A 24,038-nucleotide genomic window follows, 5' to 3' on the forward strand; every position below is an offset into this window, starting at 1 on the left:
GGGGTCTGATGCAGGGACCAGACAATAGCCCAGCTGGGTCACATTTCCCAGGCACTGCAGCAGGGGCAGAACCAGAACCTGCCAGGCTCCAAAGAGCAGGGAGTAGCTGGCCTGGTGGAGGGGGAGAGGGTCCTGCTCCCTGGGAGAGCCACAGCCCTGTTTGTGTAACAGAGAAACCCTGCATCACCCTGTGGGTGGGGAGCTGTGAGCGGAGCAGCCAAGGCCAGAGCGGGTGGAATGCAGCACTTTATTTACCATGGTTAATCAATGCCCCACCGGCCGTGAGCAGCAGGCCCTGTGCTCCCAGGAAAGCACTGGACAGTCAATAAATAACCTGTAATGTCTGAACTAGCCCGAGGGGCCAGTGGAAGGGTGGGGCCAGAACCCCTGCAGCCTGGGGTGAGTGTGAATACCTCCCCCAGGACTGGATTACAGAAAGATTATTAAAGAGGACATAAAATATTAACACCCCCCCACCCCGAGGCAGGCTCCCAGAGGAATGGAGCGGGGGAGCCTTCTGCCCCAGGGCCTCAGTCAGTCTTAGATGCTGGTTTCCCCAGGCAGTGACCTTCAGACCTTGCTCCAGGGCAGTGGCTGTGCCAGGAAAAAACACAACCCAGCCCCCAGGGTTCCGTTACTCCGGCGTGAAAGCGGCTGGGGGAGACGAAGTGATCTCTCGTGCGGTGCACTAGGAATTCCCACCGTCACTCTGGGAGCAGTGCAGGCCAGGTACCTCGCTGCCTCCTTTGGACACAGCAGAGGCTGTTGATCTGCAGGGAGTTCCACTGATCCCAGCACACGGCCGGCAGTGTGCAGGGTCCTGCTGCCTTTGCATAAGATGGTACCAGGAGCTCCCTTCTCAGCTTGCAAAGGTGCCAGGCACCTGGAGAAGGCAGGATGAGCGCCAGCAGCCAGGTCCCTGCACCCTCTCCCCATGGGCCAGGGCTGAGTTCCAGTGCTTCTTCCTCCTACCCGCCAGCCACCCCCTCTGCCAGAGGCCACTCGGCCTCCCGCGTGCGTCCCGCTAGCTGTGCGGTTCCAGGGCTGGCTGAGGGAGGAGCCAAGCAGGTCCCATCACACACTCTTGCAGAACAGCTTGTGGTGCTGCGTGACTGCGCACAGCGAGGTGCCTGCGGGGCTGCGCCAGGACTCGCCCACGCCCCGCTGGTCGCTCCTGCTCAGCTGCCGGCTGCAGAGTCTCAACTCACGCACGTCGGCGGAGACCCGGGCCCATGTGGTGCTGTCCAATGGGCCTCGCACGCTGCAGCCTGCGGGAAGGAAAGAGGCCGTTGTGCCAGCGTAGGGAATCCAGGACCCAGGGCCAGGGATGTCAGGCTGGGTGATCCCCAGCGTCCCTTTATCAGCTGGAAGCAGGACCCTTCCCTGGAGCCCTCGGGGACCCCCCGAACCCTTCGTACCCTCACCTGCCAGGCTGAGGTAGCGGAGCCCCTGGTTCCTCTCCCCCAGGGCTGATAGAAGCGTCCGCAAGCCCACAACGGTGATCCCCGGGTTCGCAGACAAATCCAGCGAGACCAAAGCTGGACAAACCGGGAGGCACCTGGGGCCAAGAGGGAACAAGTGAGCCAAACAGCCCCCAGCCTCACTCTTCTCCCCACAATGCATTGCACACAGCCCTGCCCACTCGTGGCCCCCAGGGACGGACCCAGCAGCGCACAGGCCCCCAGGCGGAGATCGGCGGGGGGGGAGGGGCGTCACTTCCAGGTAGGACCCAGCAGAGGGAAGCTCAGAGTTCAGGCTCCCAGTTCAGCTCCACATCACAGCCCCTCCCAGGCAGTGGCACACCCATACCCCACAACCGTCCGCCCCCTAGCAAACCCCCAGGCCTTTACCTAGCCAGCTCGGCGACAGCCTCGTCACTCAGGTGGTTCCCGGACATAGTCAGGTGGGTGAGAGCACATCCCTCCTGGAAGGGAACAGAGGGGAACTGATCCCAAAGCTACAGCCCAGCTCAACAGGGCAGAGGCTAAACCCTCCTTGCAAGCCAAGGCCTGGAGCCGCTGAACGCCTGAGATCCCCATGGCCCCAGAGAACCAGGAGCACCAGTTGGTCACGCTCCCGAGGAAGGACAGCATGATCCGCCTCAGCCCCACAGAGGGACCTTGTGCCTCTGCACCGTGGGGGCTGAGGCCCCTGGCCAGAGTCATGTTCGTCCCACGCGCAGTGCTGCACTTCCTGGAGCTAGTGAAGGGTTACAGCAGCCCCCACTCCCCCTGCACCCGGCCTGGGGCCCATTACCTGCGTTAGGTACCTGACCACCGGCTCCATGAGAGGCTCCTCCGGCCGGGCAGCCACCGAGCCGATCTCCAGCTGGCTAAGGGTGGCGCAGGGCAGGCTCCCGCGCAGCAGCTCCAGGCCGGTGGAGCCCAGGGCATTGTGGGACAAAGCGAGGGTCTTCAGGTGCACAGCTCCTGGGCCAGGGAGAGCCAGTGAGGTAACCGTGAGCCTGTAGCCTCCAAGGCCGGGGCAAGGGAGTTGGGGAGCTCACCCGAGGCCCTGTCTGCAGCTGCGTAACGCAAAACTTACAGGCCAGGACTGGAAAGAACAGCAGAGCAGGGAGCTGTGGGGCAGGACCGAGGGGCACTGGCAGAGGTGGGGGAGCCTAGGGCTGGGGAGCAGGGAGCTGTGGGGTAGGACTGAGGGGCACTGGCAGAGGTGGGGGAGCCCAGGGCTGGGTGGCTCTGGCAGAGGTGGGGGAGCCCAGGGCTGGGTAGTGGGGAGCTGTGGGGCAGGACCTAGGGGCACTGGCAGAGCTGGGATGGGACTGACAGAGCCCCCCCCGCTGAGAGCTGTTCACCCTCCCCCCAGTCCCTCTGGGGCTAACGGGGTCTCTAGCCTGGAGATACCTCTGCTATGGCACACGTGGAGGCTAGCAGTGGCCTCTGCCATGTGGCCAGTGCCCTGCCCCTGCTCAGGAGGCCACGTACCTTTCAGGCTGTTGGCCAGCAGGAGGCGGTGGTGCTGCAGGAAAGCCCCAGTGAAGCCGCAGGCCTGCAGGCGGAGCGTGGTCAGGACGGGGCAGGCCTGAACCAGGCAGGCCAGGGCCTGGGAGCTGCTGTCCCCCAGGGGGTTCAGGCTGAGATCCAGCTCTTCCAGGCTCTGGCAGGATGGGGGGGGAGGGGTCAGCGCTGCTGGGTGGGCAGGGGTCACCCCCAACTCTCTGGGGTCTGCCCCGCACACCCAATGCCATCAGATGGGCAGGGGGCTGCACCACCCTGCTGCTGAGGGACACGGGGGAGAAGCGACAGTGGGAGCAGAGCCCCCCACGTGGGCCCCCTCCCCTAAGTGACCCCCAGAGCCTCCCCTGCCAGGGCCCGAGGGGCAGACTCCCTGGCACCAGGAGGGGGCCTCCCCCTGGAGCTCCAGGGAGGGCAGCTCGGGGGTCCCCAGCCCCTGCTTGGGGCTCTAGGGCTCAGGCATGAAGTCAGGGCCCCTTCCACACCTGGGCTGGATGCGCCACGTGCGCCCTCCCCCCAGCCCAGTCTTTGGAGGAGGGGGGAGAATGCTGGACATGCCCCCAGCCCTACCTGAAAGGCCGTCTGGGTGGGCAGCCCTGCCACCAGCGTGCGGAGCCCCACGGCCCCGAGCTGGTTGGCCGACAGGTCGAGGAGGGTCAGGCCGGGCATGGTGCCCAGCGTGGCCAGCAGCTCAGTGGCGAGGCCGTCGGCCAGGCCGTTCCCAGCCAGCCGCAGTCGCCGGATGCAGGTCTGCAGCTTGAGGGCGCGCAGGAGTGGGGTGAGGTGGGGCTGACGCAGCGAGAGGCCGCAGGCGCTGAACGAGGGGCCCGACTCCTGCAGCTCCATGATCTTCAGCAGCAGCCGGTGCTCGCCTGCAACGCAGAGACAGGGCAGGTTAGGGCAGGTTGCCTCAGGCCCACTGGGGGGCCCGAACTGCTGCTGAGGGTCCCTGGACTCACAGCAAGCAGCCAGGGAGAGAGAGCCCCCAGCACTGCACAGGGGTCGGCTGCGACCGAGGGCATCTCCCTTCCCCCTCAGCATCGCATGGGGGTCGGCCGCGACCAAGGGCACCTCCCCTTGATCCCCCTTCCACAGCCGGGGCCGGAGGCCCAAAGACTGAGGGACTTGCCCAAGGCCCCACAGGGAGACTGTTGCGGAGCAGGGTCCCAATCCCAGGCTGGCGCCCTGCCCACTGGACCGTCCTTCCCACTCTACCCCCAGAATGTGATCCCACACACAGGGCAGGGGGCGTCCTGGGGCCCTACAAACCCCAGTGAGACCTGGATCCCTCTGTGCCCGATGGTTCCGCCGCCCACCCAGAGCATGGCCAGCAAGGTCCCCGGGGCACCTCTTACCCACGGCCAGGCTGCGACAGGCCTTCCTGTACCGGTCGGCGAGCGGGGGCAGGTCCCAGGACTGCACCTCTGCTAACACCTGCAAGGGAGAGGAGAGCCCCATTGGCACAGGATGGGCACCGAACCCCCAGTCCTCTGCACCAACGAGCAGGGGCCCAGACGCCACGGTGACGGGCCCCACGACGCCCCCCTCGGCGGTCTGCGGGGGAGCTACGTGGGCTCAACCCAGGAGGCGCCAATGCTGGCTCGGACGCCCCCTGCTCACCTCCTCGTTGCTCTGCAGCACGTCCACGATGAGATCCTGGGGCGCTAGCAGCGCCCCCTCCTTCTTGAGGGTGAGCCGTGGCAGCAGGCCGCTCGTCTGGTAATGGCGCTGGGCCGCCTGTTCCGCCAGCCACGCCACCGGGCGGCTCTCGCTGCTGCTGCGAGTGAAGGGAGAGGGCTGAGGCAGAGCGCCCCCTGCAGGCCATCGGGCACCTCAGCCGGAACCAGGGCCCCCAGGCTCACCCCTGCCCCCGGCTCCCGAGGTGTGGCAGGCATGGGGCAGCCCCTCATCGGTGGCTGGGAGGGGAATCACGTCCTACTCAGAGCGGTGTTACCCCGAGTACCTGACCCCCATGGCCAACCCCTCGCCCCAGGGGGATGGGCCCCAGCAGCTCCCTGGGAGCCAGACCCCTTGGATGGTGCTGCTAATGCCGCTCCACGCTCAGCCTGGAGGGGGCAAGACTCCACCCGCCCCCCTGCCCCAGGGGGCTGGGGTGGAGGTCCAGGGGCACTGGGCCAGACCGGGAGGAAGGAGACGAGCTGGCTCTCACCTGTGGGGCACGGGAATAAGGAAGACGTTGTCCTGGACCCGGACCCGCACTCGGATGGGGGGCGGCCGAGCAGGGGCTGCAGACAGCGAAGGGAGCTGGGGACAGGAGAGTGGAGTCAAGGCACACAGGACACCCCAAGGGTACCCCGCCCCTCCCCGCTGTGAGCCGGACCCCCCAGGCACCTCACCTGTGGGGCCTCTCCACTGCCTCCCAGGCCATTGGCTCGGCTGCCGTCCGTGGGCCTCAGGTCAGTGAGGGGGGCGGCTGTCTCTGGGGCCCCCAGGGCGCAGGCTCCGCGGGACCGGCCCAGCACTGTTCTGTCCACGATCTGGGTGAGGCGGCTCTGCCGGGCCCTCCTCCTCTGGGGGGGCGCTGGGCGGGGGGCCCCGCCGTCACTCTCGGGCCCTGTGGCGTCCCCAGAGTCCGAGCCCGACTCCCCCTGGCCCCAGCGGCTCCTCTTGCAGGGCTCACGGCTCGCCCCCAGGTCGTCCTCCAGCCAGTCGTCCCCCACGTACTCGTCTGCTGGGATCAGGGCCGGCCTGGCAGGGGCCTGGGACGGCACCGGCTCTGTACCCAGGCAGGACTGGGCGCTGCCCACACTACGGATGGCCGCTTCGTACTCTGCCTGGCCACCGCCGCGGGTGGGCAGCTCAGGCTCCTCCTGCGCCAGGAACCCTGGCATCCGGCAATCCTCCCCCAGAGCCCTCTGGGACAGGAGCCGCTGTCTCTTCTTGACGGGGCGGAGCGGGGTCATGCAGTCGTCCTGCTCGGCCCTTCGCTCTGACCCCTTCCCACCATGCTGACCGGGGAGCCCGCAGGGCGCGGGGGGCTTCTTGGAGGGGCCCCCACTCCGGGGCTGTGTGGCCGGAGCAGAGGGGCGCAGGGTTAGCGGCTCCGAGAGCTCAGCATCGAACAGCTGGCTGGGCAGGGTGTCCCGGGGGGGCGGGGCCGCTTTGGGTGCTGTGGGGAGACAAGAGACCCCATGAGCGGGGCCCCCAAATCCAGGGCCAAACACCCCGAGAGCAAGGGGCTGCGGAGCACAGCAGGGAGACGGGGGAGGGGAAAGGCAGCCCCTGGGACCATCCTGGTCCCCAGGAGGACAGGGGCAGGGGACTCCAGCCCACCCCCTGCCAGCGGGTCTGGGAGCTGCGCTGAGGGCTCAGCAGAAAAGCCAGGGGCACCGAGTGAAAACGAAAGAGCGGGCTGGGGCTGGTGCCCACTCAATGCTGCCCCCTCGGAGACGCCCCTCAGCTTCCCCCCTGCCCAGCCTGGCCTCACCTCGCCCCGCCACAGCCTCCTTGAGCAGCCGCTCCATGGCTCGGCAGCGCTGGCGCGTCTCCTGGTCCAGGTCCTTGCCGTACATCCTCACCCACTCCTGGAGGGTGCCCAGCGGGCTCAGGCCCTGCGGGGGCGAGACATAGGCCATGGGCACCACTGCAGGCAGGGCCTCAGGGTGACGCTACTGCCAGCGTGGTCCCAGGAGCCAGGGCACTGCCCCCACATATACACCCTACAGCCATGCAGGGTGTGCCCAGCCCAGTGCCAGCCCCTGCCCTCACCTTGGCGTTCCTCAGCACCGCCGACGCACCCCTCTGGAGCAGCAGCTCCGCCACCTCGAAGTGGCCGCAGTTGAGGGCGTCGTGCAGGGGGGTGATCCCCTCGCAGCCCGGCCCCCCGGGGTCATCGATGGAGGCACCACGCTCCAGCAGCAGCCGGACGATCTCTGGGCACAGGAGCCAGCAGTTAGTGCCAGGCAGCGGTGACACGGCCCCTCTGGCCTCCTGCCCCAGACTTTCCCGCCCCCACCCACTGCCCCCCCTCACTCACCCAGATGCCCATGGTTGCAGGCCTCGTGCAGGGGCGTCCAGCCGCAGTAATCCCGCGGGTTCAGGGGGTGACCCTGACACCAGGAAGGAAGAGACATGAACAGGCATGGGGGTTATGTTGAGGCTGGCAGTGCTGATGGGGAGAGCTGTGAACCCCCCTTCTCCCCAGTGCACCTGCCCATCCCCCGGGACCACACGCCAACCCCAGCACTTCCATCGCCAGCGGGATCCCTTCAGCCCCTGCTAAAACGCGCCCACTGCTGGGGGGGGAACGTGGGGGGCCGGTCCGAAGGGGCTCTGCAGCGCCAGCCAGCTCCCCGGGGCTGCCCAGCCCCCGGCACCGCCCCAGGGGCTGCGGGCCGACAGGGAAGGGGCCCGCTGGGGCTCGGTGCCTGCGACCCGGGACCATCTCCTACCTGCTCCAGGAAGATCTGGACCCGGCGCAGGTTCCCATCGATGCAGGCTCGGTGCAGCGGGGTCTCGCCTCGGTCGTTCCGCCGGTTCCACTGCAGGGGCGAGGGGAGGCACCGGGATCAGAACTGCCCAGGGGCCCCGGATCGAAGCCAGCCCCATCGCCCCTGACATCCACGCAGCCCCGCCCCCACCCGGGATCCAGCCCCGCGGGGTCTCAGCCTGGCTCCCGATTACAGAGCAGGAGCGATGGTCCCCCAGGCCCCGGCCTCACCTTGGTGATCCGGCGCCGGCCGGGCACGCTCTTGTTGTAGCCGTCCAGGTCGTCTTCCTCCCCATCTGGAACACAGGCCCGGGTGAGGTACTGCAGCGCTGGGTGGGGGGAGGGGCCGGGGGCCGATCCAGGGGCTGGGGGAAGCCGGCTACAATACAGCCCCCCACCCTGCAGACCGGGGCCCCACATGCCATGCAAGGTACATGCGGGGTACAGCCCCACCCACCACATTCCTGCCCTGCTCCCCTGCCAGGCCTCGACTCCCCGGGACCCCCCTGCCTGCCCCTCCCCTCCCCCGCCCACTCACCGCTCTCAGACAGCTCCAGGTCGCTCTCCTCCAGGGGCTCGCTGTCCCCCAGCTCCTCCTCGTCACTGTCCCCGGCTGCGCTCCAGCCCTGCAGCCTGGCCAGCGTGTCGCGGGCCTCGGGGCACCCCCATTTCTGCTGCACGGGGTGAAGGTGTCGCAGGATTTGCCGCTGGGGGACAAAGGGAGATGGTCTGATCCCCCTGCCCCAGAAGGGGGCCAGGGGAGGAGGCAGGAGCCCTGGCTGGGGGTGGGAAGCTGGCCCGGCCCAGCAGGGGGGGCTGCAGTGAGGGCAGGGGGCACTGGCCATCGGGGCAGCTCCCAGGCCCCCCCGGCCCAGCAGGCAGGGCTATAAGTGAGGGCGGGGGGACGCTGGCTATGTGGGGCTCCCCACAAGTCCAGTCCCAGCTGCACTGGCCGCATTTCAGCTCAGAGCCCCAGCACCCCACATCTTTCCCTCCAGCCACCCCCAGGGCTTCTGCAATGCTGAGTCCAGCCTGGGCTCCCGGGTGAAGGGAGACACAGCGTTCCCTGGTAGGGGGGCTAACCAGACTCTTCCTGGGCACGTGCCAGCGAGGAGGGGGGGCAGCCAGGACAAGCTGCATGTTTGGGGGGGGGGTGTCAGGAGTGGGCCGGAAAGTGACGCATTTGGCAGCCGGCCCCAGCAGTGAGGTCTAGTGGTTAGGGCAGGAGACCGGGAGGCAGGACTCCTGGGTTCCATGCCCAGCTCAGTCCCAGGCTTGCGGGACCTTGAGAGGGGCGCTGCCAGCTGCCCAGCCTGAAGGTGGCGCTGCAGACGAGCACTGGAGTCTGCGCTGGAGAGCACCTCAGGTCCCTCCCCCCATCACCTGCAGCCTGGGCTCCCCGGCCCACTCCGCACACTGCAGCGCGCTCCGGAAGCAGGGCTCCAGCGCCTCGTAGCCTTCGCCGGCCTCCTCCCTGGCCAGGGCGATGTTCAGCCAGGTCTTCCCCTCCTGGGGCGCAGAGACAACGGGTCAGGGGCTGGGCTCAGCCCGCCGGCCACCAGCCCAGGCCCCCTGCTCCTCCCCTCCCCGCCGGGGGGCACATGGATAACCGGGGCCATTGCCAGCAGGGGCAGGTAAAGCCCTTTGCCACCCTGGCCCTTCTGCCTGCCCCTGAGACGTAGGGCCCTAGCCAGGCCCTGCCTGCTAGCCGAGCTTCCCCCACCCCAGCAATGGGGACCCGGGCCCAGCAGGGGGCGAGGACGGGAAGGGGGGGGCTCTGTCTCCATGGGCCGAGGGCGATTCCCACTGGGCAAGCACAGCAGAGCCAGCGGCTCTGGGCACAGTCCAGGCTGCCCCCCTCACCTCCAGTGGGTTCCCGCGCCGCAGCGCCAGCTCGGCCTGGTAGTGCTGCACGGCCCGGCCATGCTCCTTCAGGTCCCCGTAGGTGGCAGCCAGGGAGACGTGGATCACAGCCAGCTCCTGCTCAGGCCTCCGCAGGGTCTCGGCGTAACGCAGCTGCCCGGAGAGAGACTGTCTATAGCCCGCCCTCCCCCGCCCCGCCCAGCCCCGGGCTCGCTCCCCCGCCCCGCCCTCCCCCGCCCCGATCAGCCCCGCCCAGCCCCGGGCTCGCTCCTCCGGCCCCGCTCCGCCCCTACTCCTCTGGCCCCGCCACCCCACCCCGGGCTCGCTCCCCCTGGCCTGCCCTCCCCCGCCCCAATCAGCCCAGCCCCGGGCTCGCTCCTCCAGCCCTGCCCCCACTCCTCTGGCCCCGCCACCCCGCCCCACCCAGCCCCCGTTGCTGCCACCTGCGCCCCACATGAATCTAGAGTGGCCGGCAGGGGGGCCTCTGCAGACCACGTGGGGGGGGGGGCTGCAGGCACCCCCCTGCACTCACCAGACGTGGCTAGGAGGAAGGGGGAGCCCCAGTGCAGACCAGTCCCTTACCCAGGCACAGTGCCCGCCAGCACGGGGTGCACAGCCCAGGGGCAAGCTTGTCCTGCCCGAGGGCACGGGCAGCTCCGACCCACCTGCCTTTGGTAGGACTCCACAGCCCGGCGATAGTCCCCGTGCTTGGAGAACAGGTCCCCCAGCTGCTCGCACAGGCCCAGGGCTGCCTGCGGGTCGGCGGGCGCCGCCTCCTCCAGGGCCTCCTGCAGACGGCTCACCTTCAGGGCTGCGAGAGAGGCCGGCAGCGTGAGCTGCCTGTGCCGGGGGCGCGGGACGGCAGACCTGGGCAGGCCTCGCCCCCTAGGGGCTCAGGGCAGGCAGGGGATCCACAGGTGAAGGTGGGTAGCCCGGGGACCAACGTCCCCCTCACCCTATGGGACACCAGCCATCCTCCGGGCACCTGCTGCGCTTCCTTCCCAGCCCCACCCGGGCTGGCGCTGAAGTCAGTCACAGAAAGCAGGTGGCCTGTGGTGACGCTGGGGGGCCACGTCGGGGACTTACCAGGAACCCCGGAGGTCACCCTCTGGTAGGAAGGGCCTGTGCCAGCCTCGAAGCTGGGCGTGCCTGTGGGGAGTGGGAGGGGCTGGCGCTGGGGCACGGGGATTTGGAGGGGAGGAGGCCGGGCCGGGTACCGACCGTCAGGCAGCCCAGCCGAGAATCTCCCCTGGGGCCAAGCCCCCAGAGCCGCAGGGCTCCCAGCCCTGGTCAGGCTTGCAGAGTTCAGTGCTGAGCCCTGGGGAGCAGACACCCCGGCCTCCCCCAGGAGATCCCCCTAGGCCGGCTGCAGAGGAGACTGGATCCCCCCCCAGTCCCTGCAGCCCGGCCCTGAGCTCCGTGTTTCAGGGGCTCGCGGCTCCGGCGCCCTCACCGTATCGCAGGCTCCTGTGGACGCTCTCGCGCTGCTGCGGCTGCTGCGAGCCCAGCACATAGGCCTTCTTCAGCGAGCGCCTGGCGGCCACAAAGTCCCCCAGGCTGAGGAGCACCTGCAAGGGGAGGGATAGCTCGGTGGTTTGAGCATTGGCCTGCTAAACCCAGGGTTGTGAGTTCAATCCTTGAGGGGGCCACTTACGGATCTGGGGCAAAATCAGTACTTGGTCCTGCTAGTGAAGGCAGGGGGCTGGACTCGATGACCTTTCAAGGTCCCTTCCAGTTCTAGGAGATGGGATATCTCCATTCATTTAAATTTTCAAATTTGGGGCACCAGGCTCAGAGAGGGGGAGGGGGCAGATGAGCCCCCAGGAGGTACAATTGTTCAGAGCCACCCCAGGAGAACGCGCGCCCCCTGCTGGTGTGCGGGAGAGGAGCTGCCCCTTTGCCCACGGAGTGTGACCAGCTGCTGGGAGGCAGACGGGACGAGGAAGGGGGTCCCCACATGGGGGCGGAGGGGCTGCAGGCACCCCCCCCCTGCACTCACCTGGGCGATGCTAGCACAGCACTCGCTCTCCAGGTATTTCTCCTTCATGGTGTGGGCGCAGTCCCGGGCCCGCTCCAGGCAGCGCATGGCCTTGGAGTGCTGCCCCTCCCGCAGGTGGATGTTGCCCAGGTTGAAGTAGGCCCTGTACAGGTCTTCGTAGAGGCGAGTCTGCCTGGAGGGGGGGGATGGGGTCACGGCCAGCGACGACTTGGGGTCACCCCCGCCACCCCCAGGAAATCCCTGACACCGCCCGCCACACCCCTTAGCCACAGCAACCAGCGGGCTCCCCACAGGCAGCCACAGAGGGTGGGCCAGGGCTTTGGGCTGAATCCTGGGGAAACGCGCTGCCCGGGAAAGGGGCCTTCGGCGGGTCTGCAGAGGAAGGGGGCAGGGCCTTACTCCGAGATGAAGATGCTCTTCTTGATGTAGCAGTTGCACTTGGCCTGGTCCTTCATGCTGTCGTAGACCAAGCCCAGGTTGAGATAAAGCCGGGCCCTCATCTCGCTCAGCTCCCGCTGCGGCACCGTCCCTGGGACACCCAGAGCCAGCCCGTTACCCAGCCGGCTCCAGACATCCCCGTCCTCACCCACCCGGATCTGCCAGGCGGGAGCTCCAGGGCCCAGGGGGTGGCACAAAGAGCCAGGCTGAGTGCCAGGAAACATCGGCCTCTGGCTGACTGGATCATCTCCCAAGGGAAGGGGCGGGAGTGACAGGACAGTCCTGCCTGAGCCCTGGTGCGGGACTAAGAGGTCAGATAGGGCTGGAGGGCCCCAAAGTGCCCCTGTATATCCCACAGTCCCTCGTTGTCAAACAGGCACCAGGAAGGTGCAGCTGGCGCCATGGGCCTGGCCTGCAAACTGGCACAAGGAGACTGGCAGGCCAGACGAAAGCCCGAGGCTCTGTCCGTGGGTCAGGGAGGACATGGATCTCAGGGACCGGGGGATCCCAGCTCTGGTGTGGGGACAATGGGTGAAGTGTGGGTACTGGTATCACCCTGCCAGGCTGTCACGGGGGCACCTGACTGGCGTTTCCTCCCGGGGCTGCTCCAAGTCACCAGCCGGCAGCCCTTCCCCACCCCCCTGCTCTGGCTCTGTGCCCTGCAGCTCCCAGCCCCGCGCGCCCACCAGGCCCTCACCTTCCAGCTTCTCCTCCAGGATAGCCAAGCTCTTCATGAAGGCCTGCTCCGCCTCCTGCAGCGCCTCGCCCACCTGGCCGCTCTCAGCCACGAACATGTAGGTGCGGCCTATGGTGGCCCAGGCCCTCTGCTGCTCGGTGTGGTCAGACAGGGCGTGGGCCAGCGCCAGGTGCTGGCGCTGGTGCTGAGGGGGCAGGACTGTGAGCAGGTATCGGGGAGAACCAGGGGCGGCGTGAGACCCCCAAGCCCTGGGGATCCAGGTTGGCTCTGAACTGGGCCCTCTGGGGCTGACAGCTCAGGGGTTACCGCCACGTGCCCCAGTGTTCCCCTTTAAACCTCTGCAGCTATTCTCCCGCCTCATCCCTGCCCCACTGCACCCCCACCGCCCCCACACTGCAGTCTTCAGGGGGGCTGAACTGCAGGTAATCAGCTTCCATCCCCATTCCCGCAGCCAATCAGCCCCCACCCTCCTACCTTCAGCGCAGCTTCGTAGTTCTCCAGCTCGGCCAGGCGTTCCCCGATCTTCCGGTGGGCCACGGCACAGCCAAGAACATCCTCCACGCTCTCCAGGAGCCGCAGCTCCTGGCGGTGCTCCTCCAGCGCTTCCCGGTAGCGCCCTGCCGGGAACAGAGAGAGGAGGCGGGCTGAGGGAGAAGCGAGCCTGCTGCCCAAGGCGGGAGGCAGCACCTGCTTCGTTAGCCACAGCGCTAACCAGGTCGCTCCGGTAGAGAGACGGGCGTGTTCGTGCCACCGTACAAAGCACTGGGAAGAGCGGATCTGGAATACCGAGTACAGTTTCACGGCCACGAAAGGTGAATTCAAACGACCAGGGGCAGAGAAGAGCGACTCGGCTTGTCAGGGGAATGCAGGGCCTGGTTCGGGAGAAGCGCCTGGAAGAGCCTGGCTTGGTTAGTGCAGCAAAAAGAAGGCTGCGAGGGGATCTCCTTACTCTCTGGTAATACACCGGGCAGGTAAACCCCAGGGAGGGGGAAGAGGTACGGAAGCGAAAGGACAATGCTGGCCTGAGAACAAACGACCATGAACAAGTTCAGCCTGGCAATGAGGGGGAGGGAGGTTCTGGAACCACCTCCCACCAGGAGTTGTGAGGGACAAACAACTTTGTTGGGTTTGAGAGAGAGCTGGGCAAAATTCTGAGTGTGATTGTATGAGGGGGCTGTTTGTGATGATGGGGGCAGGGCTTGGCAGCCCTGGGGACCCTTCCAGTTTGTCTTATGTTCCTAATGCTCATGCTTCAGGGTCTCCGATGGTCATCTGCAGGGGTCAGGAAGGGATTTTTATCCACTCCCAACGTATTCTGGGGGGGGGGGGGGTTGGGCTCCCTCCTCTTCATAGATTCCAAGGCCAGAAGGGACCAGTGTCACCATCCAGGCTGACCCCCTGTGCAACACGGGCCAGAGCCCTGCCCCCAAGTCTTTCCCAGAGCAGAGCTGTTAGAAACGCAGCGATGGAGAATCCACCACAACCCTGGGTAAATTGTTTCAGTGGTTAATTACCCTCACTGTCAAAAATGTATGTCCTATTTCCAGTGTGAATGTGTCTCGCTTCACCTCCCAGCCACTGGATCCCGTTAGACCTTCCTCTGCTAGACTGAAGAGCCGTTATTCAGCGTGTGCTCCCCGTGTGGTACTTATCGACTGATCAAGTCACCCCTTAACCGTTGCGTTAAGCCAACAAATAGAGCTCCTTGAGTCTCGCGCTACAAGGTTGGGCTGCCCGGCTCCGATCACATGCTCCGGGTCTGACTGATCACCACACATGGGTCAGAAAGGAATTTCCCCCCCAATCACATGGCAGGGACATTGGGGGTTTTTTCACTTTCCACTTGCCAGGATTATCTGGGCCATGGTGCTGCTCGGCCCCTCCTGTTCTCTGCCCATACCAGCCTAGCCTCCTGTGGTGCACTGGCCTTGTTTCGGTTGTTGGGGTCAGTGCGCAGGTGCTGGTGGCCAGATGAGATAATCTGCTTGTCCCTCCTGGCCTTACACTGACTCTCCGCTGGGCTCCAGCAACGCGGTACGCCTGGGCACGAAGCCTCCAGCACTTAGAAACTCCAGCAAATACAGAACGCTGCCGTGTCTCCTCAGCGCCCACCAGCAACTCACACCGTCCTTCGCTCCCTCCGCTGGCTTCCCGGACAACAGAGTCCAGCTCAGCGTCCCAGCCCTGATCTTCGAGGCGCTCCATGACCTGGGCCCAGCGCACCTAAACGAGCCTAAAGCTCCAGGATGGAGGGCCTGGTCGCCAACCCCACTCCTCCAGCACCACCGGCAGGGGGAAGTTCGGCTGTGTGGCAGACACAGCTTCCTCGGGTTTGGTTCCAGCCTCTGGACGTAACTCCCCAGGAACCAAGGGCCATCCCAGCCCCACTCCCAGGGCCAGGCGCCCTCCTCTACCCGGCTTCCGTTACATAACCAGAGCAGCGGGGCCAAAAAACAGCCTAGGGAATTTCACAGTGACTAACTTTGGAATGATGGCCCTGAAGGGGGGCGATCGCACATCCTGCTACGGGACCCCGTGCTCACCACCAGGGGCCAGACGGAATCCCCTCCGCCCACACTGCACAGCACCACCCGCCTTCCGCTTTCTCCTGAAACAGCACGCACCGGCAGCGCTAGACGGGGCATCAGACGGGCCAGTGACCTGCTTCAGGGTGAGTGGGGCCGACACCGATCCTAGCCCAGAGATCCCACCTCATCCGTGGCCAGTGCACGCGGCACTGGGCGGGGGAGGAAGGGGAGCTGCGCTTCCATTTTCCCCCCTCCAAGAAAGGCAGGGCCCCAGAATCTACATGGACAAAGGCGTCTCCAGGCCCCATCTCCTGCAACGTCAGCCTCAGCCACCAGAGACAGACAGGAGCGAGCCAGCCACCAGGAGCAGGACCCTGGGACCCACTCACCATGTCTAGCCAAGATCTCCCCAAGCTGGTTACAAATGGCAGCTTCCTCCTTCAGGCTCCCACTCCTCTGGGCCTTGTCTTTCGCCTTCTGGAGCTCTGTGGGGCGGCAGGAGAAGAACCATCAGCGCCCGGTCACGCCGCTGCAGCCCGTTAGCACCGAATCCCTCTGGTGCACAGTCGTCGGCCCTCTAACTAGGCACCAAGGGAACGCCCAGCACAGGGCAGCAAGTCACTCCGGACAGGTCTTCCTACGAGCCCCAACCTATCTGCGTACTCCTGCAGGTGGGAAGCCCCATTGGCCCCTGGGGGCTGAGTCCCAGAGAAGGATGGACAGGACGTGCCCAGGTAGCCCAGCCAGTTTGTGTCAGGACCAGGAGCTGAACCCAGGTCCTGCCAGTGCATTCTTCCCACTCAGAGCCTAGGGCCCCCAGGCTAGTCCCAGGGGGTGAACTCCCATCACCTCGCTCCTGGGCCCTGCCCTCTCACATCTGGCTCCAGCTCCCACATCAGTCCCAGCTACACCCCTCTGCCAGTCACAACAATCCCAAACCCACCAGGGCTGCCCCTGCCCCAGGAGACCACCCATCTCCACCCCTCCCCCAGCCCGATCCACTCACTGCCCCAGCTAGGCTGACCGGACATCCAGATATTAGGGGCTTTGTCTTACCTAGGCAACTATGGACCCCAACCCTAAATCCCACCCCCTAAAATATTGCCCGGATCCCCAGCCCAGGAGCCCAGCTCAATATCCCACCTTCAAACACCACCCTGACACCCTCCCCATCCCACTCACCCCCCCACCCACAGCCCCAACCCCCAGCCCAAGGGCCCAGCTCAGTGACCCCATCCCCAAATACTGACCCCACACTCTCTCCTACCCCACATGCTGCCCCAGCCCACACATCCCCACCCCCTCCAATCCCCCTGCCCCACACATCCGGATTCCTCCCTGCACGAGCCGCCACCCCAACCTCCTCCTGCCCCACATGCCTCCCGTCCTGCACACTGCCGACCCATAGCTCTCAGATCCCCACACCGCACGCACCCCTGCCCCACACATCCCCACCCCCCAATCCCACCACATCCCCCTCCAATCCCCCCAGCTCCTCATATCCCCACTCCCTCCAATCCCCCTGCCCCAAGTACCCCAGCCCCACACATCCCCCCCCTCCAATCCCCCCACCCCAGCCCCACACATCCCCACCCCTCCAATCCCCCCACCCCAGCCCCACACATCCCCCCCCTCCAATCCCCCCACCCCAGCCCCACACATCCCCACCCCTCCAATCCCCCCACCCCAGCCCCACACATCCCCCCCCTCCAATCCCCCCACCCCAGCCCCACACATCCCCCCCCTCCAATCCCCCCACCCCAGCCCCACACATCCCCCCCCTCCAATCCCCCCACCCCAGCCCCACACATCGCCCCACCCCCTCAGATCCTCGCCTGGCCCGCCCCACTCACCCCCGGCCCCCCGGCCCGATCCCCCGCCCCCGCACTCACGGCGGATCTCCCGGCTCCTCTCCCCGCTCATCCCCCCGCTTCGCCGCCAGCTCCCGTCCCGCCGCGCCGGGTTCGTACCGAGCCCGCCCCCCGCCGGTCCCATTGGACCCCGATCCCCAGCGCTGTTCTCTCATTGGTTACCAGGCACCGCCGTCCCGGGAAACAGAGCCAATCGCAAACTGAGTACGCCAGCCCCGCCCCCCAAAAGGGAAAGTCCCTCTTCTGATAGGCGGCAATGGGAATCCATCCACGGGACAACTCCCAGCATGCAACGCATCACGCGCGGCCCAGAACTCCAGCTCCCAGCATGCCGCGCAATCACGCCCCGCTCGGCCCTACAGGTGGAACCTTCCCGCCTTGCTGGGGCTCGGACCGTGCCATTGGGTCCGGGGGGGGGCTCCGGTCATGAGGCAGCGTTGCATGCTGGGACATGTAGTCCTGCGAGCAGGAGCGAGGAAAACGCCTTTGTATCGCAAACGTGTCTGCCCGGAGCTCTGCGCGGGGCCCGCGAGCGGCTGCCGGAGCGAGCCCGGGGCGCCCCGGTGTCCGGTGCAAAGGGGATCGGGTCCGTGTCCGGTCGGCACGGCTGACCGGACACCAAGAGTCCGGTCACCGCACGAAGTGCAATCAGGCCGGAGGAGCAGCGCCTGGCACCGGCTCAGGGGAGGTAGGGATCGGCGCTGCCCGCCCGGGGCACCATAGAGGGGGGCAAATCTAACTGTGATTCCAGGGGCTACACTACGGGCACGGATCGGTTTCAAAACTAACCCCCCGCCAGCACTACTTTGCAGGGGGGACGCGTACCCTGGGGGGACGCCGAGCTCTGCCCGGGGGCAGGTCAACGCACCTAGAGATCTGCCTAGGTTTACAACACGCGACATAAAAAGCACTGGCGAAGTCAGTACCAAACTCAAATTTCATACAGACGCTGACTTGTTTCTACGGCTCTCTGTACTGTACCCTGACCGGTACGTACAATCTTTATAGTCCAAATGAATTAGTTGATAATTATATGGTCAATCTAGGAAGGCGAGCCATTTGTCAGCACTAGCGTGTTGTGGCACGTTTGTATTTTATGTCTGATTTTGTAAGCAAGTCGTTTTTAAGTGAGGTGAAAATTGGGGATACCCAAGACAAATCAAACTCCTGCAAGGGGTACCATTCATAAGCCAGACTGGGTCAGAGCAAAGGTCCATCTAGCCCAGTGTCCTGTCTGCCGACAGTGGTCAATGCCAGGCGCCCCAGAGGGAACGAACAGAACAGGTGATCATCAAGTGATCCATCCCCTGTCGGCTAGTCCCAGCTCCTGGCAAACAGAGGTAGAGACACCATCCCTGCCCAGCCTGGCTAATAGCCATTGATGGACCTATCCTCCATGAATCTATCTAGCTCCCTTTTCAACCCTGTTATAGTCTTGGCTTCACAACAACCTGTGGCAAGGAGTTCCACGGGTTGACAGTACTCTGGAAAGGTTGAGAACCACTGCTTTAACCTACTTTAAACCTTGTGGTACTACAGCAATTGGAATGACAATATTTGATCACACCCTAACTCAAAGATGGTTTCATGGCACCCCACAACAGAAGCACTTTAAATAGCAGCAGTTTTTGTAATGCACAAATGATGGATTGAAATTCTAAATGCAGTAGAATTTCAATGAACCTTAGGTTTATAATATGGGGGTCAAAATATATTGTTCAAAATCTTGCATCAGTAAGATCAAAACTAAAAATGAAATAAGATGGGCCACATTCTGTTCTCATTCACACAACCCTACATCCTGAATCATGGTTGAAACCCAGGCGGTTACTCCAGATTTCCAGCAGTGCTAAGGAGAGCAGAATTGGCCCGTTTGCAATTTCCATTGGAAGCTGTGCTGGAGACAGCTATGGATAGGGATTCTAATAAATAGAATGGAGATATCCCATGTCCTAGAACTGGATGGGACCTTGAAAGGTCCTTGAGTCCAGCCCCCTGCCTTCACTAGCAGGACCAAGTACTGATTTTTGTCCCAGATCCTTCAGTGGCCCCCTCAAGGATTGAACTCACAACCCTGGGTTTAGCAGGCCAGTGCTCAAACCACTGAGCTATCCCTGCCCCATCTACTAGTCTCTACTACTATACTCTCCCTAAGCCGCATGCTATAGTGAAGCGTTCATTTAGCACACCTTACTGGCAGTATTACAGTGTACCTAATTAGTAGAATTTACTTGATAAAACATCTGTAAAGATTGGAACAAACATTGCCTTCTAGTAACATTAGATCTTTGTGTAGGACCAATTGCAATGAATGACCGATGGTAAAACTATGTATGGAGATCATCCACAACAGAACCTTGCCGGGGGGGGGGGAGGGGGAAGGCAGCCCCGTCCCTACCAATTATGGTGCCCTACACAGCCTGAGCACCTGCTCTCTCCCCCCCTCCCCCACGGAGAGTCTGAGCTGCACTCAAAGCCTGCAAGGCTGCAGACAGGAGCTGTGGGGGGCCGCTTTGGGGGGGCCCACAGCGGCCTGGGGGATTAGCGGGGGGCCTAGCACCGGCAGCAAGAAACAACAACCTGTCCCCAGCCTGTTCCGTTCCCCCACCCCAGCCGTGTTGATTGGGGAAGGAGGTTTTGGGGAAGGGGTCCATCACCCCCCCCACACACACACACACACACTCACTCACTGGCGGCCGGAAGCAGAGCGACACAACGGGGAGCCAGCGGAGTGGAGCGGGCTGGGGTGCTCTGCTGCCCACCACTGCCAGTGAGTGTGGGGGTAGGCCTGACCCCTGCTGCCAGTGCCAGGCCCCCCTGCTAATCCCCTGGGCCGCATCTGTCGCTGGGGGAGGGGACTTGGGAGAAGGGTGGAAAATGAGGATGGGAAGAGGCAGGGCTGGGGCAGAGGGAGTTGTCCTGGATCCCGCATCCCCCTAGGAACGCACAGGAGGGGCACCTGGGGGATGGGGCTGGCCGCATACGAAGCACCCAGCTGCGTGTTCTGCGTATGCCCAAGGACGGCCTGGGGAAAAGCAAGCCATTTTACAAGGGGGTACCTAGATCTAAAGTCGAACCAAGGGCTGGCTCCTTAAACACATACATCACAAGTTATCATCCAACGCTCGTGCCTAGGGAATTGAAGGGGCATTCGGGGGGGTTTGTTGAAACACTGGAAATGAAACTAGACGCTGAAGAGATCTGAACCAGAAGGGGTGGGGCTGGGGCCAGACTCCCCCAGCTAGCCCTTCAGCACGGCCCAGCACCGATTTAAAGGGCCTAGGGCTCCTGGGCATCATCGCCGCCGGGCCCCAGGGAAGCTGCCCCTTTTGGCCCCCCTCCTCAGCAGCCCTGCCCGTATGGTCGGCTGTGTACCAGTGTACACTGTACCGGACCGTGCCAGCTTACTCTCACCTCTGAGCCCAGGGGAGGGGTGGTGTGACTCCTACACACACACACACACACTCTCCTGTGTGTGCCTCTCTTAAAGGGCCAGCACTCCTGCATGCCAGGGCTCGGGTATGAAACGCAGTGGGGGGGCGACAGGCAAGTACCCCTCTCCCCTCCCTAAATGGTGCCCCTGGACCTGGGGGAGGGATCCTGACAGCGCATCTCATTGGAGGAGCGTAGCCGGGTTCGCTATCCGTAATGGCCCATCCTGCCTTCTCAGCGTCCCAGGCCCCAGCTCTCTCCAGCCTCATGGCACCTGGACACAGAAGGCAAAAAGCCAGCAACCCTACCCCTGGCTCCAGGAACCGACCCCCATCTATGCCCCATTGTGCCCCCGGCCTCTCGCTCCAGGGACCGATGCTGCCTCTGGCTCAGGGACTGCCCCCACAGTGCCCTGTCCCCCATTGCCCCGTCCCAACTTCTCTGACACAACACTCAGCAAAGGTTCAAACAACAGATACCATGTGTTGAGTCACTGTAGTACCGAAAAATGAAGGTGATCCTGAGACACTCCTGACAATTACAGCTTCTCAGTCACTGGAAGATTCTAAGGAAGTACTGGTACCATACCGGCTACGTAAATATAAACACTGTCTGTGAGGGGGTGCGGTGTTGGGTTATGAACGAAATTCTCTGGGTGCTGTCTTCTGGCTGGGGGGGTTTCTGTCTTAAAGGTTAAAACCAGACTCTGACTATATTATCTTAATACATCAACATGTTAGTGTCTTGTTAATCTTGACAGCAGCTGGTATCAAATGTAAATTATATTGTTAACTTATAGTTTTCACACCGTTTTGTCGTGGCTTTATCGTACTCTACCAAACATGGAAAATGGTGACACTGTAAGCATGCCGTTTGATGTGCTCGCTCCAGCAGTTAATGCTCTTCCCAGGGTGGCGCTAATTGAAGGGATGCAAATATACAGCGATGTCCTTGCAGAACTGGATATTACACAAGCTGGTCAAAACACCTATGGTAACTTTAGCTGCACTGAAAACAGAAAAAATAGCTTATGACAAATTATAGAGGATAATATATAAAAAGTCCCGTTTTAAGGGGACCCGTGCAGTCTCTAGTCAGAAGTATTGACCGGACACCAAAAGTGAGTTACCACAATTGTCTATCTTCTTCTAGCTTCCTGTAACAAATAAAACCTGTAATTAGTGTACTAGATCTGTCAAAAAATTGGTGATTGACTCTTTGAATAACTTTTTTAGTGCACGACCACGGGGAGCAACTGGCACACACACTCAACACTCTTAGCTGGTGGCTAAACTGTGCTGCAGTCAGACCAGCACCAGGGTGAAATGGCGGAGCCCGAAAAGAAAAAGAGTCGAAGGCTGTGCTCTTTTAAAGATGAGTGGCTACAACTCCCAGAATATCGGAACTGGCTTATAAAGGCAAGTGAAGACTCGGGATATTGTTCCATTTGCCGTGTTCAATTCACAGTTAAGTTTGATTCTGTAAAAGCTATTAAGCATCATGCAGAGACAAAAGGTCACAGAATCAAAGTACAAGGACAGGTATGGTCCAGTACTAACAATAAAGTCTCCATAAAGACTGATAACGCTGAAGAACAACACATATGCACAGCTGAATTGCTTTTAACGTATCACGGAGTTAAACACCACCACAGCTACCGTTCTCAAGACTGTGGAAATAAACTCTACCCCTCCATTTTCCCTGACTCCAAAATAGCTTCCAAAATTCACTGTGGAATGACAAAAGCAGAAGCTTTGATTGAGAATGTTTTAGCCCCCCATTCATTGAAACTGGCTGTGCAAGACATTGGATCAACACCTCTCTCAATAGTGACAGATGCGTCTAATAAAGGGAACACAATATTATTCCCAGTTGCCGTCCGCTACTTTAATAAAGATAAGGGAATCTGCATGTCTATCATAGACTTTTTCGAGGATGCAGACGAAACATCAGAGGCAATCGCAAAGAACTTAAGAAGTTGTCTTCAAAATTCTGGTCTGATACAGAATAAAATTGTGGCATATGGAGCAGTCAATTTTGGAGAAAACAAGTCTGTTTTTCGGCACCTAAAACAAATGTTGGATTTACCAAACCTTGTGCCAGGATATTGCAGTGCTCACATAGTACACAATACAGCGAAACATGGCTTGGAAATGCTCTCTTACGATGTAGAATGCTTGGTCATCAAGGTCTTCAGTGAATTCTCATCCAGTGCAAAGAATATCAGTGAACTTAAAGAATTCTTTGACTTTGTGGAGACAGAATATTCAGAAATCTTATACCAGCTACCTAAACGTTTTCTGACCCTTTTCACTGCCATAGACAGGTTACTGAAGAACTGGCCTGCACTCAAATCTTACTTTGTGAATAAAGGCAAGGAAGATGTGAGCTGCACAATATGGGCCTTTCTTGCTGAGCAAGAGGACACAGTTTCTGATGATGAAACTATTACACTTCCTGAACTGTACATCTACTTTGTGCACAACATTCTGAGCCAATTTAACAACACAATAAAGGTTCTTGAGCATGATTACATTCAGGTAACTGAACTGTATGCTACATTCAACAAGCTGAGAAGAGAGATTCAGAATCGACAAGAGAAAGGCTTCTATGGGTACAAAGTGACCCAGGTCTTGAAGAAGCTACCACTTAACGAGCAGAATAAATTTGTTGGCGATGCCCAACAGGCTTACACACGCATGCTGCAGTACCTGGAAAAGTGGTTTGATTTCAGCGAAAACTCTTTCTATAAGTTGTGTGCACCACTCAATCTGGACGAACCTCTTCAGCTAGACAAACTGTGTGCGTTGTCGACAAACTTGAACATTCAAGTGGACATAGATGAATTATTTACAGAAATGTGCGTATTGAATGATGTGCTACCAATCCTAAAGAGTTCAATAAAGGACGCTGAAGCGACACAGTGCCAGCAGCACCATCTAATCAAGGTCTCTGAGGTGTGGGTAGAACTCTTTAAGTGCTGCGAGGCCCCAAACTTGCTCAGAATTGTGCAGCACGTGTTTGCTGTTCCACCCGGCAACGGCTTTGTGGAACACATTTTCAGCGTTATGAAGAGCTTGTGGGCTGATGAAAGGAATCGGCTCCAAGTGGACATAGTGAAAGCTGAGCTATTCATGCATTTCAACTATAAAATGACATGTGCCGAGTTTGCGGGATTTTTGCAGACAGGAGCAGCTAAGGAGCTTGTGACAGCGGCAACAAATGATCAGAAGTTTCAATTGCCACTTACACCGCCCTGTCTGGGCTAGACTACACGCTGCTAGAATACAACAGCATTATAGTCATATTTTGATATCCTAAAAAAAGTTAAACCATTAAGTACACAATATAGAGTTCGAATATGAATTAGTAGAGAATATTTGAGGTTGCTTTAACTTCATTACTTGTGGGCCAGGCAGACACAGAGCTGGCCTACAATAAAGGTGACTTTAATCCCCTCGCTGTCCTGTTCGTGCCTCAAGTGGAGAAATAAATGCACAGAGAATTGAGGCCTGTATGTTTGCATTGTTATACATAAATATCGTTACCTATACAATGGAAGTTCTTTGTGGCTGCGCTAGGGAGTTTCTTGCCCTGTTCTTGTTATATTTTTGTTTTACTTCTGAGGAATAAAGATGATACAAAGTTTGTATGAAATGATTACGCAGTATCTGGTGACATGTCCAAAAATGTAAAACTTTGCACCTAGCTGTATATTAAAGCGCACACAAAAAAGCCCACCCGGTTTTCAGAGGTTTCGTGGGTGCTCAGCCCCACAGAAAGCC

General features: G+C 61.5%; 2 protein-coding genes across 3 annotated transcripts; one reads left to right on the forward strand and one right to left on the reverse strand.

The window, feature by feature from the left end:
- Nucleotides 1-228: 228 nt before the first annotated feature.
- On the reverse strand, nucleotides 229-16,915 carry TONSL (tonsoku like, DNA repair protein). 2 transcript variants are annotated; one of them, XM_054021106.1, is made up of 26 exons: nucleotides 16,843-16,915; nucleotides 15,340-15,435; nucleotides 12,897-13,039; nucleotides 12,423-12,606; nucleotides 11,687-11,816; nucleotides 11,288-11,459; nucleotides 10,742-10,856; nucleotides 9,954-10,099; nucleotides 9,289-9,441; nucleotides 8,809-8,934; nucleotides 7,964-8,132; nucleotides 7,657-7,721; nucleotides 7,388-7,477; nucleotides 6,973-7,045; nucleotides 6,705-6,868; nucleotides 6,424-6,547; nucleotides 5,333-6,105; nucleotides 5,146-5,240; nucleotides 4,596-4,752; nucleotides 4,331-4,409; nucleotides 3,546-3,847; nucleotides 2,946-3,117; nucleotides 2,257-2,429; nucleotides 1,851-1,924; nucleotides 1,425-1,558; nucleotides 229-1,268 (listed from the first exon to the last, which is right to left on the reverse strand). In XM_054021106.1, the coding sequence occupies exons 1-26, from the start codon at nucleotides 16,871-16,873 to the stop codon at nucleotides 1,075-1,077; spliced, it is 4,134 nt and encodes a 1,377-aa protein (XP_053877081.1). In that variant the 5' UTR covers nucleotides 16,874-16,915; the 3' UTR covers nucleotides 229-1,074. The 2 variants fall into 2 exon arrangements, with proteins under 2 accessions (XP_053877081.1, XP_053877082.1); XM_054021107.1 differs by having other exon boundaries at nucleotides 4,596-4,749; nucleotides 16,843-16,892.
- Nucleotides 16,916-17,302: 387 nt separating this feature from the next.
- On the forward strand, nucleotides 17,303-23,913 carry LOC128832253 (uncharacterized). The gene is made up of 2 exons (XM_054019494.1): nucleotides 17,303-17,509; nucleotides 21,489-23,913. Exon 2 carries the CDS (start codon nucleotides 21,579-21,581, stop codon nucleotides 23,520-23,522), a length of 1,944 nt encoding a protein of 647 aa, XP_053875469.1. The 5' UTR covers nucleotides 17,303-17,509; nucleotides 21,489-21,578; the 3' UTR covers nucleotides 23,523-23,913.
- Nucleotides 23,914-24,038: the final 125 nt, after the last annotated feature.

Source organism: Malaclemys terrapin, chromosome 2 (genome assembly GCF_027887155.1).
Source record: "Malaclemys terrapin pileata isolate rMalTer1 chromosome 2, rMalTer1.hap1, whole genome shotgun sequence".
NCBI classification, from domain to species: domain Eukaryota; kingdom Metazoa; phylum Chordata; order Testudines; family Emydidae; genus Malaclemys; species Malaclemys terrapin.

Coding starts and splice junctions, on each gene's coding strand:
- TONSL (XM_054021106.1), bottom strand. CDS start 16,873: ATGAGCGGGGAGAGGAGCCGGGAGATCCGCC. Junction 15,436..16,842: donor GAGGAGCCGGGAGATCCGCC/GTGAGTGCGGGG, acceptor GCCGCCCCACAG/AGCTCCAGAAGGCGAAAGAC. Junction 10,857..11,287: donor GCTGTGCTAGCATCGCCCAG/GTGAGTGCAGGG, acceptor CTCCCCTTGCAG/GTGCTCCTCAGCCTGGGGGA.
- LOC128832253 (XM_054019494.1), top strand. CDS start 21,579: ATGGCGGAGCCCGAAAAGAAAAAGAGTCGAAGGCTGTGCTCTTTTAAA.